The sequence below is a fragment of the Ranitomeya imitator genome, chromosome 2 (assembly GCF_032444005.1).
Source record: "Ranitomeya imitator isolate aRanImi1 chromosome 2, aRanImi1.pri, whole genome shotgun sequence".
NCBI lineage: Eukaryota > Metazoa > Chordata > Amphibia > Anura > Dendrobatidae > Ranitomeya > Ranitomeya imitator.
Window position 1 is genome coordinate 205,723,751 of NC_091283.1, and position 21,799 is coordinate 205,745,549.

Sequence of the window (21,799 nt, forward strand, 5' to 3'; positions counted from 1 at the left end):
ACATGGCAAAACTGGGCACAGCAACTAGACACAAGGTAGTTATACTGCACCGGCAAGGTCTCTCCCAGGCAAAGGTTTCATAGAACACTAGGGTTTCAAGATGGGCCGTTCAAGCTCTTTTAAAACACAAACAGGCAAAAGTGGTCAGGCAAGAAAACTTAGAAGATGAACGACACATCAGGCTTACTTCCATGCAAAATGGGAAGATGTCCAGCAGTGCCATCAGCTCAGAACTGGCAGCAATCAGTGGGACTCAGCTACACCCTTCAACTATTCTAAGAAGTCGGATCAGAAAGTGGTCTAAATGGAAAAAAACAAATGCAGGGACACGGGTGCTGCCGATTATGACAGTCTAAGGACAGGACTGAAGAAGATACTAAGTTGTTCATTAACGGCGTAACCTGAATTTCTTCCCAATAAAGGAACCTTGACTACATCTTCTATCCTTTGGACGGTCAATATTAGCAGCGCCCCTGTCCTGCGTTTTCTTCTATATTGTTCTTTCTTGCAATGTTAGTCTAGCACTGCTCAGGAAAGGAGCAGCAGCTGACAAGCCACAATTTATCAGGTCTTTACTGAGGTTGTGTCTGTAGTTGCACAACCCCAAAAAGCAAATCCCCACCTGATACCGGACTGCTGGAGAGCGGTGCAGTACTGAGTATCTGCAGGAAGCATGGTGGAGGGTCCTTGCAAGACTTGGGGCTGCACTTCAGCAAATGTAGCTGGGGATTTGGTCAGTATTAATGCTGCGAAATACAGGCAGATACTTACCCATCATGCAGTAGCATCGGGTATGATTTATTGCATCTGATTGGATCCAAAATCATGCTGCAGCAGGACAACGACCACAAACATACACCCAATGTGAAAGGGAATTTGTTGAACAGGTTTTTGCCACCTAATCTGTGAGCAGCATGATGTAGGGGAATAGACCCAAATTCCAGCGATGTGTCACTTACTGGGCTGCTTGCTGTAGTTTTAATAAAACCACAGTTTTATAAGCAGGAGATTATCACTAGAGGGCTAGTGAAACTGCTACCATGTAGTCGTCCACATTCATGAGGTCTGTATAACCCCCGTCTCCACCACTGCTAGGCTGTTTTCTGTGTACACTGTGCATAGTCAGAAAGCTGCCAATCACTGGTGTGGGCAGGGTTACACACAGATCAGCTTTCAGCAGTTAAAAGGTTTTTAATCAAAACTGCAGCAAGCAGCCCAGTAAGTGATACATCACTGGAATCAGGGTCTTCTACCCCCTACATCATGCTGCTCTCAGATTACAAAGCAAACAGCTGGTGACAGATTCCCTTTAAGAACAATCATGGGCAAAAAGAGGAATGAAATCCACCTTGGTGAGGTGAAGTCTGCATACACAAGCATGAATAGCCACATCTAATGCACAGCAGGCACATTTTGCAGTCCAATATCTTCTTTTTGCAGCACTTTAGTACAGTTCTGAAGTTATTTTATGACCATGACTGCACCCTTCTTATGTAATAGGCAAAAATGTACACACAGTGAAGAGTTTGGGCTGCTTCGCATGTAACTGGTGGCTGGATCTTATACAATTATCCTCGTTAATTTGATGATAATCATGGAGCCATCTAGCAGGGTTTATTCATCCATTTACATTGCTGCCAATAGGAGCGAAGAATCACAAACTATACACTGTGGCGACTTATCTGGAGCCACTTACTGTGCCAATATGCTATGTACTGCGGGAGGAAATCGGGACATACGAGGAAGCCCACGGGGGCACAGAAGACAAGGGAATATTCATGGTTATGGTAGTGCCGAAGGTGAGCGCAGCCCTCTGCTATCTCCTAATAATTATCCATGAATACTCGGGATCGGGGTGGGTCCCAGCGGCGAGACACTCAGCGACTGGGAAGTTATCCTCCGAACCATCGATAGGAAATACCGGAAAATACCCCATGTAAAGTGGATGGGGCTTAGGAGGGTCGATCCCATTCCCAGTCTATATGAACGTGCAGTTTGTAGAAAGCCGAGCAAAATGACACCTTGATATCTGTGATCCCAGAGAAATCATGTTGTTCTTAAAATGAGCTGTTGAGATCTATGGGCCGGACATACACTGTGTCCCAAATTATTATGCAAATAATATTTTCTCATATTTTCTCTAAATTACCTATCTGACTTGCAGTCATTGTTATTTTCCAGTCATCTACTATTCTAGTATAATTGCAATGTTTTGGAACAAACTGCCTATGAAAACAGTATCTTTTTTTAACCCCTTCATGACCTTGGGATTTTTCGTTTTTCCGTGTTCGTTTTTCGCTCCCCTCCTTCCCAGAGCCATAACTTTTTTATTTTTCCGTCAATTTGGCCATGCGAGGGCTTATTTTTTGCGGGACGAGTTGTACTTTTGAACGACATCATTGGTTTTAGCATGTCGTGTACTAGAAAACGGGAAAAAAATTCCAAGTGCGGTGAAATTGCAAAAAAAGTGCAGTCCCACACTTGTGTTTTGTTTGGCTTTTTTGCTAGGTTCACTAAATGCTAAAAATGACCTGACTTTATGATTCTCCAGGTCAGTACGAGTTCATAGACACCAAACATGACTAGGTTATTTTTTATGTAAGTGGTGAAAAAAAATTCCAAACTTTGCTTAAAAAAAAAAAAAAAAAGTGCCATTTTCCGATACCCGTAGCGTCTCCATTTTTCATGATCTGGGGTCGGTTGAGGGCTTATTTTTTGCGTGCCGAGATGACGTTTTTAATGATAGCATTTCGGTGCAGATACATTCTTTTGATCGCCCGTTATTGCATTTTAATGCAATGTCACGGAGACCAAAAAAACGTAATTCTGGCGTTTCGAATTTTTTTCCCTGTACACTGTTTAGCGATCAGGTTAATGCTTTTTTTTAGTTGATAGATCGGGCGATTCTGAGCGCGGCGATACCAAATATGCGTAGATTTTATATTTTTTTTATTGATTTATTTTGATTGGGGCGAAAGGGGGGTGATTTAAACTTTTATATTTTTTTTTGTTTTTTTAACATTTTTTTCAACTTTTTTTTTTTTTACTTTTGCCATACTTCAATAGCCTCTATGGGAGGCTAGAAGCAGGCACAACGCGATCAGCTCTGCTACATAGCAGCGATCTGCTGATCGCTGCTATGTAGCAGAAATGGAGGTGTGCTGTGAGCGCCGACCATAGGGTGGCGCTCACAGCCACTTGCGATCAGTAACCATAGAGGTCTCAAGAACCTCTATGGTTACAATGGAGACGCATCGCCGACCCCCGATCATGTGACGGGGGTCGGCGATGACGTCATTTCCGGCCGCCCGGCCGGAAGCGGTAGTTAAATGCCGCTGTCTGCGTTTGACAGCGGCATTTAACTAGTTAATAGGTGCGGGCAGATCGCGATTCTGCCCGCGCCTATTACGGGCACATGTCAGCTGTTCAAAACAGCTGACATGTCCCGGCTTTGATGCGGGCTCACCGCGGAGCCCTGTATCAAAGCGGGGGAGCTGACCTCGGACGTACTATCCCGTCCGAGGTCAGAAAGAAGTTAAAAAAAAAAAAACACTCAAAATGCATGTTCCAAATTATTATGCACAGCAGAGTTTTCAACCTTTTTTATTTAATTTTGAACAAGAAAATGGTCAATTGTGAAGTTCTAAGCATTATCAGCTTATTACAAAATGAAATCAAAACGTTTTCAAGTGAAAACTTTATTCTAGGTGATGTTACGTTTGCACATAGGACCCCTTGTTTGAAAGAAGCTTCTGAACTCTCTTGTCCATTGAATTTGTCAGTTTTTGGATGGTTTCTGCTTCAGTTGTTTTGCATGTGGACAGAATAGCCTCCCAGAGCTGTTGCTTAGACGTGATCTGCCTCCCGCCATCATAGACACTCCTTTTGATGATGCTCCAGAGGTTCTCAATGGGGTTGAGGTCAGGGGAAGATGGTGGCCACACCATAAGTTTGTCCTCTTTTATGCCCATAGCAGCCAGAGATGCAGATGTGTTTTTTGCAGCATGAGACGGTGCATTATCATGCATGAAAATGATTTTGCTGCGGAAAGCACGGTTCTTCCTCTTGAACCATGGCAGGAAGTGTTGTTTTAGAAACTCCACATAGATTATGGAGTTCACCTTTACCCCTTCAGGGATCATAAAGGGGCTGACAATCTCTCTCCCCATGATTCCAGCCCAAAACATTACTCCTCCTCCTCCTTGTTGGTGCCTTAGCCGTGTTTTCATGGGGTGTCCATCAACCAGCCATCCTCCACTCCATCCATCTGGATCACCGAGCGTTGCACGGCACTCATCGGTGAACAAAACAGTTTGGAAGTCAGTCTTCATGTATCGTTTGGCCCACTGGAGCCGTTTCTGCTTGTGTGCAGTGGATAGAGGTGGTCGACAGGATGGCTTACGCACAGCTGCAAACCTCTGAAGGACCCTGCACCTTGCTGTTCTGGGGACGTTGGAGGCACCAGCAGCTTCAAAAACTTGTCTGCCGCTATGAAGACATTTTTGCAGCTGCTCTTTTAACCTTACGCAATTGCCTGTTGGAAAGAGTCCTCAATTTTTCCTTATCAGCACGCACACGTGTGTGCTGGGAATCAGCTACATACTTCTTGATTGTGCGATGATCACGATGGCAATGGCAATATTGGCCATGTTGATTGTAGTCATGTCTTGACCTAAATACTCCACAATTTGTTGCTTCTCAGCAGCCGACACATCCTTTTTTTCCCTATTTTGGCCAAAAATGCTTAATAATGTGGAACAGCCTTCTTGAGTAGTCTTGCCATTATTTGGACACACCGGCCAAACTAATTTGCACTGTATCTGCAATTGCTTTCAATGATTATAAAGAGCCCTGACACACATCACCATCAATGAGTTTAAATGACAAACAAAAAAAATCTAACCTTATCACTCCTAAACTCTCTGTGCATAATAATTTGGAACACAGTGTAGATCTCTGAGAATCTGATCTGCCTCCAGACATTACAGTAAAAGAAAAAGGAGAGTTACCAGTGTGAGACCTGTAATGACTGACAGTCCGCTCTCCGGATCTAAATGTCTCACACTGTCATTTAGAATAATCTCTGGAGGCAGATTCTCAGGGAGATCTATGTCCGGCCCATAGATCCTAAAAGCTCATTTACATATAAAGTAATATGTGGATTTCTCTGGAATCAGGCATCAGATCACAGATACCTAGGTGTCATTTTACTAAGGTATTCCCTTTAAATCTGCTTTTGGTGCACAAACCAGACTAATAGGTCCAGGAGCTCAGACGTGACGAGTGATGTAATACAGGACAATGAGATTGATTGTACAGATATTTGGGCAGTTCTTGATTACTGTGTATACCCTACTGCTCATTTCGTAGTGACCCCAAGCAGCTGGCCTCTACATTGCTGAAGATTGGACGAGTGAAGAAAAAAAAATATGAAAATACAACCATCAAATTCTATACATTTCCATTTAAAAGAAACAAGTCACATCCAGAAATGACATCTACCAGGAAAAACAGTGTTAATCTGCAGTTAAATAGTATGTAACCAGCTAACTGGAGCAGCAGCTGCAGGGAGAACATGAAGTTTTATCCTCCCTGCAGCTGCTCTCGTCCAGTAACTGGGGCGGTGCAGGCAGCGACTCTATATAGTGAGGGTGCTGAAATCACTGACAGCGAGCTCTGCTCACATTTCACTTTCTCCCTGCAACAGCTGCCCCAGTAAACCAGCTATACAGCATGTAACACCATTTACCTGCAGATTAACCCTCCAGCTGCAGGTAAATCACATTTCTGGATGTAATAGGCTCCCTTTAAACTTACAACTGATGCCCAATTTTCCAAATCATTCCCCTCACAGTCAGTATGTAAAATGTCAGACATGCTATCACCTTAATCCCAATACATAAAGATATAAAAAGGTTGGACCCTCTTCCACATGGACGGCTGCGGCACATGCGATGGCAGCCCGAGTGCGGCCAGACAAGTGAGCCTCATGTACAGATCCAGGCATTAATAATTCAGTGCCCTATAACTAAAGCTGTGTCCCAGCAGGACGGCAGCCAGCGGGCACCGGAGCCTCGGCCACCCCGGGGACCACAAACCCTCCAACCCACAACCTGCTCCAGACAACAGAAATGTGCAGGAGTCCAGACGCATCCAATGACATAACATGTATGAAGTGTGAATTCAGTTACCTAATAAATGACCAAATAATGATCAATGCCCCATTTCTTTTAGATTACAATACAGCAATGGTGTATAGTAGAGGGGCTGGCACATCGGCACTAAGGGGATTCTTCAAAATTGTGTGAACAGACCGGCATTTTGTTTGTTTAAAGGGAATCAGTCAGCAGATTTTTGCCATTTAATCTTAGAGCAGCATAGTACAGGGCAAGAGAGCCTGATTCCAGGGAGGGAAGCAACAGAGGCACAGGGTGTGTGGGGGCGCAGGTGGCAACAGAGGCACGGGGTGTGTGGGGGCGCAGGTGGCAACAGAGGCACGGGGTGTGTGGGGGCGCAGGTGGCAACAGAGGCACAGGGTGTGTGGGGGCGAAGGTGGCAACAGAGGAACGGGGTGTGTGGGGGCGAAGGTGGCAACAGAGGAACGGGGTGTGTGGGGGCGAAGGTGGCAACAGAGGCACGGGGTGGGGGCGAAGGCGGCAACAGAGGCACGGGATGGGGGCGAGGCTTAGAATGATAAAATATACATTAGCATCAGGCCACACTCGTTGCCTTTGATGCACCGGGGCCTGTGAGCACAGTAAGAGCTGTCTGGTGCAGTCTTCTGGTCAGTCCGGATCTGACAAGTCACCAGTACATAGTGTCTCTAGCACAGTGCTGGTTGCCACGGACAAAGCGTTTCAGGCACTTCCCAAAATGCTGGGAGAAGTTGATGGATGAGGAGATGGTAACTTTAAAACCACCGACCTTTCTCTGATCTACTACAAATTGCAAACGGCCTTGTAGTTGTCTCTCCCCTGTAAGTCTGCATCATGGCTGGATAATAAGCATCTGGCGGAGAGTCACATTGTGCAATGGGCCCACAATACACAACCCTTCCCTCTCCGCACACAGCGTCAGTAATACCTACAGATGATGCTGCAGATGGGCACGGCTTCTGGGCCGTGGCACCGCTAGAACCTCTAGTGGCCACAATGGAATTATGTAGAGACCTGCGGCTACAATGACATGCACGCCTTTCACAGGAGGACTGACGAGGGCGACAGTCGGTACTGACTTTGCTCCACTTATGGCAGAACAGGAACCAGCAGCCCGGCACCGTAGACATTCCATGCACCCCTTATTTCACAACCACATGTTTCACAAATACTATTACAACTTCCATCACAAAATGGATTTTTTTTTTCTTTCAAAGAGAATGCAACAGAATACCCCTGTATAACAGTAACGCACAACGTATGAACTACTAATTAAAAATTGGTCATTATCTGAAAAGTCATGGTGGGAGAGAAGATTTTAAAGAAAGTGTGTCTTAGAAAAAGTTTAGTTACATATATAAATGCGGAGTCTTGGTTGCATCCCTGATGGGTCATGACCTTGTGTCACGTCTCCAGATCTCCCACTGTGTACACGCGCGTCACCCAGTGCTACTGTGTGGTGGGGAAGAGCGCTGATCGATCTCCAGTGAATGGCGGCCGCTCGCTGCACACAGAATCACAAAGAAGCGGTGGCCATTGCTGACAGCAGAGGAAGCGCACAAAATGTCCGTGCATGGCACGGTGTACAGGAGGCATAATGCAGCCAGCAGGTGGCAGTAACACACACAGGAGAAGTGGCTGTTCACGATGGGCGAACGTGCTGGGATAAGGTGTTATCTGAGCATGCTCTGATGCTAACCGAGGGTCTTCAGCGTGCTCGAATAATATGTTTAAGTCCCTGTGGCTGCTCAACAGACATGGGGACTGCCTAACAAACAGGCAATTCGTTCATGTGCTGCCACAATCGAATAGCCGCGAGACATGCAGCTGCGGGGGCTCCAACAGATTATTTGAGCACGCCAAAGTCACTTGGTTAGCACCCGAGCATGCTCAGATAACACCTTATCCCAGCAAGTTCTGTAGCCCGGGACAGGCAAGAAAACTACATGGGGCATGTAAATATCCATACAAAGGAGAGAAAAAACACAGCCGGTAATGACATTATGGCGGTACATAAGGCACATGAGGCCAAGGTAAGACGCTACAAATGTAGATCCTCCCTAGTCACTACTGCAGTCTACTAATCTACACAGTCCCATGGGGCTAACGTTACCTTACAAGGCTCAGCAGTGCCCCACCATTGGCGAGAGGCTACTCTCCTAATACAGATCAGTACAAGTAAGTGAAGCAGGAAATAAAAGCGGTCTCATTTATACATATCCAAGAAAACAGACTGATATGCATCAAAGTAAACAGCCTTTCACCAAATGTGGAGGACTGCCGAGTCTTCTAATGAAAGTCACTGCGCTGTGTGTATGTGTGTAAATATACAGTCATGGCCAAAAGTATTGACACCCCTGCAATTCTGTCAGATAATACTCATTTTCTTCCTGATAATGATTGCAATCACAAATTGTTTGCTATTATCATCTTCATTTAATTTGTCTTAAATTAAAAAACACAAAAAGAATTGTCCTAAAGCCAAATTGGATATAATTCCACACCAAACATAAAAAAGGGGGTGGACAAAAGTATTGGCACTGTTCGAAAAATCATGTGATGCTTCTCTAATTTGTGTAATTAACAGCACCTGTAACTTACCTGTGGCACCTAACAGGTGTTGGCAATAACTAAATCACACTTGCAGCCAGGTGAAATGGATTAAAGTTGACTCAACCTCTGTCCTGTGTCCTTGTGTGTACCACATTGAGCATGGAGAAAAGAAAGAAGACCAAAGAACTGTCTGAGGACTTGAGAAACCAAATTCTGAGGAAGCATGAGCAATCTCAAGGCTACAAGTCCATCTCCAAAGACCTGAATGTTCCTGTGTCTACCGTGCGCAGTGTCATCAAGAAGTTTAAAGCCCATGGCACTGTGGCTAACCTCCCTAGATGTGGACGGAAAAGAAAAATTGACAAGAGATTTCAAAGCAAGATTGTGCGGATGTTGGATAAAGAACCTCGACTAACATCCAAACAAGTTCAAGCTGCCCTGCAGTCCGAGGGTACAACAGTGTCAACCCGTACTATCCGTCGGCGTCTGAATGAAAAGGGACTGTATGGTAGGAGATCCAGGAAGACCCCACTTCTTACCCCGAGACATAAAAAAGCCAGGCTGGAGTTTGCCAAAACTTACCTGAAAAAGCCTAAAATGTTTTGGAAGAATGTTCTCTGGTCAGATGAGATAAAAGTAGAGCTTTTTGGGCAAAGGCATCAACAGAGTTTACAGGAGAGAAAAAAAGAGGCATTCAAAGAAAAGAACACGGTCCCTACAGTCAAACATGGCGGAGGTTCCCTGATGTTTTGGGGTTGCTTTGCTGCCTCTGGCACTGGACTGCTTGACCGTATGCATGGCATTATGAAGTCTGAAGACTACCAACAAATTTTGCAGCATAATGTAGGGCCCAGTGTGAGAAAGCTGGGTCTCCCTCAGAGGTCAGACCTGAATCCCATAGAACACCTGTGGAGAGATCTAAAAATGGCAGTTTGGAGAAGGCACCCTTCAAATATCAGGGACCTGGAGCAGTTTGCCAAAGAAGAATGGTCTAAAATTCCAGCAGAGCATTGTAAGAAACTCATTGATGGTTCCCGGAAGCGGTTGGTCGCAGTTATTTTGGCTAAAGGTTGTGCAACCAAGTATTAGGCTGAGGGTGCCAATACTTTTGTCTGGCCCATTTTTGGAGTTTTGTGTGAAATGATCAATGTTTTGCTCTTTGCTTCATTCTCTTTGGTGTTTTTTCATTTAAGACAAATTAAATGAAGATAATAATACCGAAGAATTTGTGATTGCAATCATTTTCAGGAAGAAACGGAGTATTATCTGACAGAATTGCAGGGGTGTCAATACTTTTGGCAGAGGGACGTCGGGGCATTCACCCTGCATACACCATAAGGTAATTAGTGTTAACCTGCATCTACAAATTGTCAATTCCACCATTGCCACTTGTGCATAGGAGTATGACCATACATTCTTGTTAGGTCACTTCATGTTGGAATGACGCACACATTCCTCCCTACAGTGGGGCCTTTTTAGCTCCTCATTCAGGATATGTCCTATTTATCTAGAGTATCTTTGTAGATGGCTATTTTTAATGTAGGCGTACATGCAGATTTGGGTTTTGAATTGCCTATGAAGGTTGTGTCCCTCGTTTTGTGGATTCTTTGCACCTTTTTTGAAACTGTAGTCTTGCATTTTACATATTTTTTATATCTGACTATTAAACTGCTATCTTTTAATCAGTACCATAGTGTAAAATAATATATATATATATATATATATATATATATATATATATATATATATATATATATATATACACACACATATATACATATATACACACACATACATACACATATGCATACACACACATATACATACACACACATATACATACACACAGTCCTCAGACAGTGGTCTCCTTCTCTTTCTGTTCTCCATGCTTAGTGTACCACACTCATTGCACATACATGATGAAGGGGTCTACTTTTGAACACCCTGTAACAAGTAAACAATATAGAATTCGAGAATATCTAACATGTAAATCCGATTATGTTATATATTTGTTGGAATGCCCTTGCAAATTGTGGTATATTGGGGAAACAACGTGCGAGTTTAAAACTCGCATGAACAATCATCGCCACTCAATAAGGAAAAAACGACTAGATCTTCCAGTCTCGAAACACTTTACAGAATTTAAACATATGGAAAAAGATCTTAAATTTAGAATAATAGACAGGGTCCCTGCCCAAAGGAGAGGGGGGGATAGAATGTGTCTTTTAAAAAAATTGGAACTTCGATGGATTTACGAGTTGGATACACTAAAGCCGAAAGGCTTAAATGTAGATTTTAAAATTCATCCCTACATGCAATAACCTTAGGGGGATGTGTAACTTCGAATCGGATGTATATCCACTCCTGTTATAAATTTGGAGTATGCGGAATGATAAAGTATGCTCTAATTTTAATGAATGTTATGTTTGTATTTTTTTATATATATTTTTTAGATATATCTCCACTCCCAGCAAATGATGGATGTCCCTTGGCCTGTTAGATTGGAGTTCAATGTGGAGGACATATTTGATAAACAAAATATATGCACACTCAATTTTCTATATTTTTTTGTTATATATTTCTTTATACATTTTTCTGTATGGAAGTGTTAAACTTCTTCAAATTCAACCTGATGTCGGACTGCTGGCCAGTTGAGATTATCCGTATGATGATAAATAAATATGTAATTAGCATCAATATCTGTCTTAGAAGATTTCTTTAATAACCCTGTTTACTAGTACTTAACCCTGCTGTTCTGTTCGGTCTGGGGAGACCTATTTTGAACTTTGGTATTTTTTGGGGTGTTCAAGATGCGGTTCTGAAACTTGTGGTTGATTGTCTTAAATGAGGATGGGTCGGTCGGCCACGGGTTTCAGAGCCGCATCTTGAATATTTTAAAGAATATTGAAGTTCAAAGTCGGTCATTTTTGACCAACAGAACAGCAGGGTTAAAAGGAGTTTTTCCTCTATGGTTAGGTACTGGGCACTATATTGACAAACTTATATGGGTCCTTCTACGGAGATGTTGTGATCTGAAAAGGTCATGGGTCAATGTGGAGGTCCATCAGCAGCGGGAGACAACCTGTATAAGGTGGCGTCTGGCTAGCTGGAAGTGGATATAATAGATAAGCCCAATCGGTACCTAAAGGGTTAAAGAGAATGTGATACATGCAGAGGACATACGCGCAATATAAGAAAAGTTAAGAGTGATTCCTCTTCGCTGTAGTATATGCAGTTGCCACAACTAAGATGGTGGTGTGAAGTGGATAGAGCGCTTGTGCGCAGGCGCAAGTAGGAGGTAACAGTAGCTGGATTCTCACTGGCCGGCGATCCAACACAGGGGTATGTGACGCCATGACATGCGCAGTAGGATGAAGGGAACGCCGAAATCAACAGTTACTCAGTCCTCCATGTGGCTTCATCTATCCGGCGGGGTAAGCGACATGTATCATTACAAACATGTGATATGAATCATAACGTATAGAAGTTAGCCAAGTACATAAAAGCGGCAATAGTGAAGGGAATGTGGAGATCAATATACCTAGTATAGCACTTTAGCACTATGCACCTTATATGATAAAGATACACAAGAGCGGTTATTAATGGAAAAAGATGACATAAGCTTAATAGATTCACTGTAAACATAAATATGGCTAATGAATATGTAAATAATTGTGGGCTATATGTATAAAAGGACACAATTTGTTACCACCCACTACTTGAGAAAGGCTCAGTGTGAGCTAGTCAGCCAGCAATAGTGCAAGTTCCACCACTTAAAAAAAAATGAGAGGCGTCTGTAATTTACATCGTAGGTAGACCTCAACTATGGGAGAAAAACTGAGAAAACAAAATCCAGAAAATCACATTGTCTGTTTTTTTAACAATTTATTTGCATATTATGGTGTAAAATAAGTATTTGGTCAGAAACAAACAATCAAGATTTCTGGCTCTCACAGACCTGTAACTTCTTCTTTAAGAGTCTCCTCTTTCCTCCACTCATTACCTGTAGTAATGGCACCTGTTTAAACTTGTTATCAGTATAAAAAGACACCTGTGCACACCCTCAAACAGTCTGACTCCAAACTCCACGATGGTGAAGACCAAAGAGCTGTCAAAGGACACCAGAAACAAAATTGTAGCCCTGCACCAGGCTGGGAAGACTGAATCTGCAATAGCCAACCAGCTTGGAGTGAAGAAATCAACAGTGGGAGCAATAATTAGAAAATGGAAGACATACAAGACCACTGATAATCTCCCTCGATCTGGGGCTCCACGCAAAATCCCACCCCGTGGGGTCAGAATGATCACAAGAACGGTGAGCAAAAATCCCAGAACCACGCGGGGGGACCTAGTGAATGAACTGCAGAGAGCTGGGACCAATGTAAAAAGGCCTACCATAAGTAACACACTACGTCACCATGGACTCAGATCCTGCAGTGCCAGACGTGTCCCACTGCTTAAGCCAGTACATGTCTGGGCCCATCTGAAGTTTGCTAGAGAGCATTTGGATGATCCAGAGGAGTTTTGGGAGAATGTCCTATGGTCTGATGAAACCAAACTGGAACTGTTTGGTAGAAACACAACTTGTCGTGTTTGGAGGAAAAAGAATACTGAGTTGCATCCATCAAACACCATACCTACTGTAAAGCATGGTGGTGGAAACATCATGCTTTGGGGCTGTTTCTCTGCAAAGGGGCAAGGACGACTGATCCGGGTAAATGAAAGAATGAATGGGGCCATGTATTGTGAGATTTTGAGTGCAAACCTCCTTCCATCAGCAAGGGCATTGAAGATGAAACGTGGCTGGGTCTTTCAACATGACAATGATCCAAAGCACACCCCCAGGGCAACGAAGGAGTGGCTTCGTAAGAAGCATTTCAAGGTCCTGGAGTGGCCTAGCCAGTCTCCAGATCTCAACCCTATAGAAAACCTTTGGAGGGAGTTGAAAGTCCGTGTTGCCAAGCGAAAAGCCAAAAACATCACTGCTCTAGAGGAGATCTGCATGGAGGAATGGGCCAACATACCAACAACAGTGTGTGGCAGCCTTGTGAAGACTTACAGAAAACGTTTGACCTCTGTCATTGCCAACAAAGGATATATTACAAAGTATTGAGATGAAATTTTGTTTCTGACCAAATACTTATTTTCCACCATAATATGCAAATAAATTGTTAAAAAAACAGACAATGTGATTCTCTGGATTTTTTTTTCTCAGTTTGTCTCCCATAGTTGAGGTCTACCTATGATGTAAATTACAGACACCTCTCATCTTTTTAAGTGGTGGAACTTGCACTATTGCTGACTGACTAAATACTTTTTTGCCCCACTGTCCACTGTATATGTGTATATGTGTATATATATATATATATATATATATATATATATATATATATATATATATATATATATATATATATACATACATACATACACACATACATACACATATATACACACACATACACACACACACATATGCATACACACACATATGCATACACACACATATGCATACACACACATATACATACACACACATATACATACACACAGTCCTCAGACAGTGGTCTCCTTCTCTTTCTGTTCTCCATGCTTAGTGTACCACACTCAGTCAAATAGTGCAAAGATTGAGCCAACTTCTCCCATTTTTATCTGGTTTCAGGTGGGATTTTCATATCGCCCACACCTGTTTCTTGCCACAGGCGAGTCTGAACGAGCATCACATGCTTGAAACAAAGTTGTTTACCCACAATTTTGAAAAAGTTTCAAGAATTGGGGATTTGTGTGAATTTATATCCAATTTGCCTTTTTTTCTGTTTCACTGTTGCACAAAAAGGAAGCAAACATGTGTATAACAAAACATGTAATTGCAATGAACACATTACATAGTTAGCTATATAACATACATATCATGTCATAACTGGCCCCTTTATTACCTGCTCTATCCTGGCTCTGATCTATATCGCTTCCAATCCTACCCTCAACACAATAAATCCATTCCTCTATCAGCGTGTGACGGGGACCGGCTGACAGCCTATTTCAATAGGTAAGCCAGCCCCCTTCTCTGACGGAGAGAAAGAGAATGGGACGGACTTCGATATTAAAATAAGTCAGCTGGCGCTATTTACACACTGCCAAGGTCATTAGGGCAGGAAAGGTTTGACCCAAACATTTTGCCTATCTGAAGCGTTCGTGGATCACATCCAGGCGTCCTGGACTTACTTTAGTGATGAGCAGCCTGTACTTCTCCACCAGGTAATCGTTGTTGTGACATCCGGCTAAGAGCTGCCACACTTCTCCTCTTAATGCCTCCGGCACGCCGCTCCTCACCAGAGTGGACAGCTGCTTCGGACGCACGCTCAGATTCAGGTGCCTGGAAACAGTAAAATGGGATTAGAGCAAAAGAAAGAAGGGACATTTACATGGAGAAAACGTCACCCACCTGCAGCCCCGTATTCATCAACTTTACTAGTCCACACAATGGTGAGAACATGTAAACTATCGAGGAACAGTGAAAACATTTCTACCTACAGCCACCACTGGAGGGCGCTCAGGAACCAACTGCAGACCGCCCATGCATTCAGCTCAGACCCCTGGCACGTGCGCTCACACCCAAAATAAAGCAGGACACTCACTACAACCTCTGTGTAGCACCTGCTGTACACATACAGTGGAGCCGCGCATCGCTTGTCAGAGGAACAAAAGGCTGAAATATGGCGGTGTGTGTGTGTGCGCTATACATATATTACATTTACGGTTATATGAAAAGGTTTGGGCACCCCTATTAATCTTAATGTTTTATAAAAAAAAAAAAAATTTTGCAACAGCTATTTCAGTTTCATATATCTAATAACTGTTGGACACAGTAATGTTTCTGCCTTGAAATGAGGTTTATTGTACTAACAGAAAATGGGCAATCTGCATTCAAACTAAATTTGACAGGTAAATAAGTATGGGCACCCCACCAGAAAAGTGACATTAATATTTAGTAGATCCTCCTTTTGCAAAAATAACAGCCTCTAGTCGCTTCCTGTAGCTTTTAATGAGTTCCTGGATCCTGGATGAAGGTATTTTTGACCATTCCTCTTTACAAAACAATTCCAGTTCAGTTAAGTTTGATGGTCGCCGAGCATGGACAGCCCTCTTCAAATGATCCCACAGATGTTCAATGATATTCAGGTCTGGGGACTGGGATGGCCATTCCAGAACAGGGTAATTGTTCCTCTGCATGAATGCCTGAGTAGATTTGGAGTGGTGTTTTGGATCATTGTCTTGCTGAAAAATCCATCCCCTGCGTAACTTCAACTTTGCCACTGATTCATGAACATAATTGTCAAGAATCTGCTGATACTGAGAGGAATCCGTGCGTCCCTCAACTTTAACCCCTTACCGGCATCGGACGTACTATACCGTCCGATGCCGGCTCCCCTGCTTTGATGCAGGGCTCCGCGGTGAGCCCGCACCAAAGCCGGGACATGTCAGCTGTTTTGAACAGCTGACATGTGCCCGTAATAGGCGCGGGCAGAATCGCGATCTGCCCGCACCTATTAACTAGTTAAATGCCGCTGTCAAACGCAGACAGCGGCATTTAACTACCGCTTCCGGCCGGGCGGCCGGAAATGACGTCATCGCCGACCCCCGTCACATGTCCGGGGGTCGGCGATGCGTCTCCATTGTAGCCATAGAGGTCCTTGAGACCTCTATGGTTACTGATTGCCCGTCGCTGTGAGCGCCACCCTGTGGTCGGCGCTCACAGCACACGTGCAATTCTGCTACATAGCAGCGATCAGCAGATCGCTGCTATGTAGCAGAGCCGATCGTGCTGTCCCTGCTTCTAGCCTCCCATGGAGGCTATTGAAGCATGGCAAAAGTTAAAAAAAAAAGTTTAAAAAAATGTGAAAAAAATAAAAAAAACATAAAAGTTTAAATCACCCCCCTTTCGCCCCAATCAAAATAAATCAATAAAAAAAATATCAAATCTACGCATATTTGGTATCGCCGCGCTCAGAATTGCCCGATCTATCAAATAAAAAAAAGTATTAACCTGATCGCTAAACAGCGTAGCGGGAAAAAAACTCGAAACGCCAGAATTACTTTTTTTGGTCGCCGCGACATTGCATTAAAATGCAATAACGGGCGATCAAAAGAACGTATCTGCACCGAAATGCTATCATTAAAAACGTCATCTCGGCACGCAAAAAATAAGCCCTCAACCGACCCCAGATCACGAAAAATGGAGACGCTACGAGTATTGGAAAATGGCGCAATTTTTTTTTTTTTTTTTTTTTTTTTAGCAAAGTTTGGAATTTTTTTTCACCACTTAGATAAAAAATAACCTAGTCATGTTTGGTGTCTATGAACTCGTAATGACCTGGAGAATCATAATGGCAGGTCATTTTTAGCATTTAGTGAACCTAGCAAAAAAGCCAAACAAAAAACCAATGTGGGATTGCACTTTTTTTGCAATTTCACCGCACTTGGAATTTTTTTCCCGTTTTCTAGTACACGACATGCTAAAACCAATGATGTCGTTCAAAAGTACAACTCGTCCCGCAAAAAATAAGCCCTCACATGGCCAAATTGACGGAAAAATAAAAAAGTTATGGCTCTGGGAAGGAGGGGAGCGAAAAACGAACACGGAAAAACGAAAAATCCCCTGGTCATGAAGGGGTTAACAAGATTCCCAGTGCCGGCATTGGCCACACAGCCCCAAAGCATGATGGAACCTCCACCAAATTTTACTGTGGGTAGCAAGTGTTTTTCTTGGAATGCTGTGTTTTTTGGCCGCCATGCATAACGCCTTTTTGTATGACCAAACAACTCAATCTTGGTTTCATCAGTCCACAGGTCCTTCTTCCAAAAAGCAAGTTGATGCTGCAGCTCTCTGGAGGTGGTCTGAGGATTGTCCTTGACTGATCTCACCATTCTTCTTCTCTGCCTTTCTGATGTTTTTCTTGGCCTGCCACTTCTGGCCTTAACAAGAACTGTACCTGTGTTCTTCCATTTTCTTACTATGTTCCTCACAGTGGAAATTGACAGGTTAAATCTCTGAGACAGCTTTTTGTATCCTTCCCCTGAACAACTATGTTGAATAATCTTTGTTTTCAGATCATTAGACAGTTGTTTTGAGGAGCCCATGATGCCACTCTTCAGAGGAGATTCAAACAGGAGAACAACTTGCAAGTGGCCACTTTAAGTAGCTTTTCTCATGATTGCATACACCTAGCTATGAAGTTCAAAGCTCAATTTTGCCTATCTGAAGCGTTCGTGGATCACATCCAGGCGTCCTGGATTTACAAAAACTAAACAAAAAACAAAAACAAAAAAAATAACACCATTCAATATTGTTCCGTGCAGTATTGCCCAACACCACTAAAATCTAAAAATATTTATACCGTTCGGTAAATTCCAAAATCCGAAACTCAAAAAAAAAACAAAATGTTGAACTGGTGTTTTGTTTTTTACCATTTTACTGCAGTTTTTTTTCTCGTTTTTCTATACAATATATGATAAAACAAATTGTGTTTTTCAAAGCTACAACTCAACCCACAAAAAAAAACAAAAAAAAAAAAAACACAACATACGGTATGTGGATGAAATAATAAAAAACCGTAATGGCTGATCAAGAAGGGGGGGGGGGGAAAGAAAAAACACAAGAAAGAAAAGCTTGGTCATCAAAGGGTTAAAGAGAGGCTATCGCTTGCTCCTGACTGTCTGCGCTGGCATCCCTGGGCCTTTTCCTTACGCAGCATGATGCAGGGTGTTATATGATATAGAATTATTTAGCAGCTAATCAGAGGGACTGATCGAGCGGCCCCGCATGCACGGTGTCTGGAGAAACATTTACGATATAGAATTAGACTTCATTTATTGGAAGCAGGTCACCAGTCCGCTCCGTTTCTTTCCCCCCATTCCTAATCACACATCCTGCAGTCTGTGCTGGGTTCCGGGTGCAGTTTTTCCCTCAATTATCAGGAGTACACCACAGTTGTGATTAAACATTAATTCATTGTGTTTAAAGGGGTCCTGTCATCAGTTCAGTAGTGCCCAGCATTTCCTCTTATTTTATTCCCACTGCTTCCAAGAGTAACACATTTTTTGCTGTCTTTAAATCCACCATTAGGGTACAAAGATCGGAGTCTTTTTATTATGATATTTATGGTCTTTAATATGGAGGCGTGGCTCAGAGTAATTATGCAAAGCAGCCTAAAGACACGCCCCAGAGGATCTGGGGAGCCATGCGCCTCTGAAAAAGATCATAAAAATCCAGCACTAAATATCTCTGAAACCATATAGCGGATTTAACCCCTTAGTGACAGAGCCAATTTGGTACTTAATGACCAGGCCAATTTTTGCAATTCTGACCACTGTCACTTTATGAGGTTATAACTCTGGAACGCTTCAACGGATCCTGCTGATTCTGAGATTGTTTTTTCGTGACATATTGTACTTCATGGTAGTGGTAACATTTCTTCTATATTACTTGCGATTATTTATGAAAAAAACGGAAATATGGCGAAAATTTTTAAAATTTTGCAATTTTCAAACTTTGTATTTTTATGCCCTTAAATCAGAGAGATATGTCACGAAAAATAGTTAATAAATAACATTTCCCACATGTCTACTTTACATCAGCACAATTTTGGAAACAAAATTTTTTTTTGTTAGGGAGTTATAAGGGTTAAAAGTTGACCAGCAATTTCTCATTTTTACAACACCATTTTTTTTTTAGGGACCACATCACATTTGAAGTCATTTTGAGGGGTCTATATGATAGAAAATAATGAAGTGTGACACCATTCTAAAAACTACACCCCTCAAGGTTCTCAAAACCACATTCAAGAAGTTTATTAACCCTTTACGTGCTTCACAGGAACTGAAACAATGTGGAAGGAAAAAATGAACATTTAACTTTTTTTTGCAAACATCTTAATTCAGAACCATTTTTTTTATTTTCACAAGTGTAAAAACAGAAATGTAACCATAAATTTTGTTATGCAATTTCTCCTGAATACGTCAATACCCCATATGTGGGGGTAAACCACTGTTAGGGCGCACCGCAGAACTTAGAAGTGAAGGAGCGCCGTTTGACTTTTTCAATGCAGAATTGGCTGGAATTGAGATCGGACGCCATGTCACGTTTAGAGAGCCCCTGATGTGCCTAAACAGTGGAAACTCCCCACAAGTGACACCATTTTGGAAACTAGACCCCTTAAAGAACTTATCTAGATGTGTGGTGAGCACTTTGAACCCCCAAGTGCTTCACAGAAGTTTATAACGTAGAGCCGTGAAAATAAAAAAATCGCTTTTGTTTACACAAAAATGATCTTTTCGCCCACAAATTCTTATTTTCACAAGTGTAACAGGAGAAATTAGACCACAAAAGTTGTTGTGCAATTTCTCCTGAGTACGTCGATACCCAATATGTGGGGGTAAACCACTGTTTGGGCGCACCGCAGAGCTTGGAAGAGAAAGAGTGCCGTTTTACTTTTTCAATGCAGAATTGGCTGGAATTGAGATCAGACGCCATGTCGCGTTTGGAGAGCCCCTGATGTGCCTAATCAGTGGAAACCCCCCACAAGTGACCCCATTTTGGAAACTAGACCCCCCATGGAACTTATCTAGATGTGTGGTGAGAACCTTGAATGCCCAAGTGCTTCACAGAAGTTTATAATGCAGAGCCGTGAAAATAAAAAATATATTTTTTTTTTCCACAAAAAAGATTTTTTAGCCCCCAAGTTTTTATTTTCACAACGGTAACAGGAGAAATTGGACCCCAAAAGTTGTTGTCCAATTTGTCCTGAGTATGCTGGTACCCCATATGTGGGGGTAAACCCCTGTTTGGGCGCACGGCAGAGCTCGGAAGGAAGGAGCGCCGTTTTGGAATGCAGACTTTGATAGAATGGTCTGCGGGTATTATGTTGCGTTTGCAGAGCCCCTGATGTACCTAACCAGTAGAAACCTTCCACAAGTGACCCCATTTTGGAAACTAGACCCCCCAAGGAACTTATCTAGATGTGTGGTGAGAACTTTGAATGCCCAAGTGCTTCACAGAAGTTTAGAATGCAGAGTCGTGAAAATTAAAAATATTTTTTTTTTCCACAAAAAAGATATTGTAGCCCCCAAGTTTTTATTTTCACAAGGGTAACAGGAGAAATTGGACTGCAATAGTTGTTGTCCAATTTATCCCGAGTACGCTGATGCCCCATATGTGGGGGTAACCCAATGTTTGGGCGCACGGCAGAGCTCAGAAGGGAGGGAGCACCATTTGACTTTTTGAGCGCAAAATTGGCTGTCGTGTTTGGAGACCCCCTGATGTACCCAAACAGTGGAAACCCCCCAATTCTAGCTCCAACCCTAACCCCAACACACCCCTAACCCTAATCCCAACCTGATCCATAATCCTAATCACTAACCCTAACCATAATCACAACCCTTACCCCAAAACAACCCTAATGTCAACCCTAACCATAACCCTAATCAAAACCCTAAATCCAACACACCCCTAATCCTAATCTCAACCCTAACCTCAAACCTAACCCTAATCCCAATACACCCCTAATCACAACCCTAACCTTAACCCTAATCCCAAACCTAACCCTAATCCCAAGCGTAACCCTAATGCCAACCCTAACCCTAATACCAACCCTAATCCAAACCCTATCCCTAATCCCAGCTCTAACCCTAACTTTAGCCCCAACCCTAGCCCTAACTTTAGCCCCAACCCTAACCCTAGCCCTAAGGCTACTTTCACACTTGCGTCGTTTGGCATTCCGTCGCAATCCGTCGTTTTGGACAAGAAACGGATCCTGCAAATGTGCCCGCAGGATGCGTTTTTTGCCCATAGACTTGTATTGCCGACGGATCGTGACGGATGGCCACACGTCGCGTCCGTCGTGCACTGGATCAGTTGTGTTTTGGCGGAGCGTCGGCACAAAAAAACGTTCAATGAAACTTTTTTTTGTACGTCGCATCCGCCATTTCTGACCGCGCATGCGTGGCCGTAACTCCGCCCCCTCCTCCCCAGGACATAGATTGGGCAGCGGATGCGTTGAAAAACTACAGCTGCTGCCCACGTTGTGCACAATTTT

The 21,799-nt window shown here is 43.0% G+C and overlaps 1 protein-coding gene across 2 annotated transcripts in view; it reads right to left on the reverse strand.

Moving 5' to 3' along the window:
- RABGAP1 (RAB GTPase activating protein 1) overlaps positions 1-21,799 on the reverse strand; it is a 138,090-nt gene that overhangs the window by 62,677 nt on the left and 53,614 nt on the right. For both annotated transcript variants that reach the window (XM_069748520.1, XM_069748521.1), the window contains exon 13: positions 14,931-15,081. In XM_069748520.1, the coding sequence (XP_069604621.1) occupies positions 14,931-15,081 (151 nt within the window). The remainder of the gene's footprint in view (positions 1-14,930; positions 15,082-21,799) is intronic.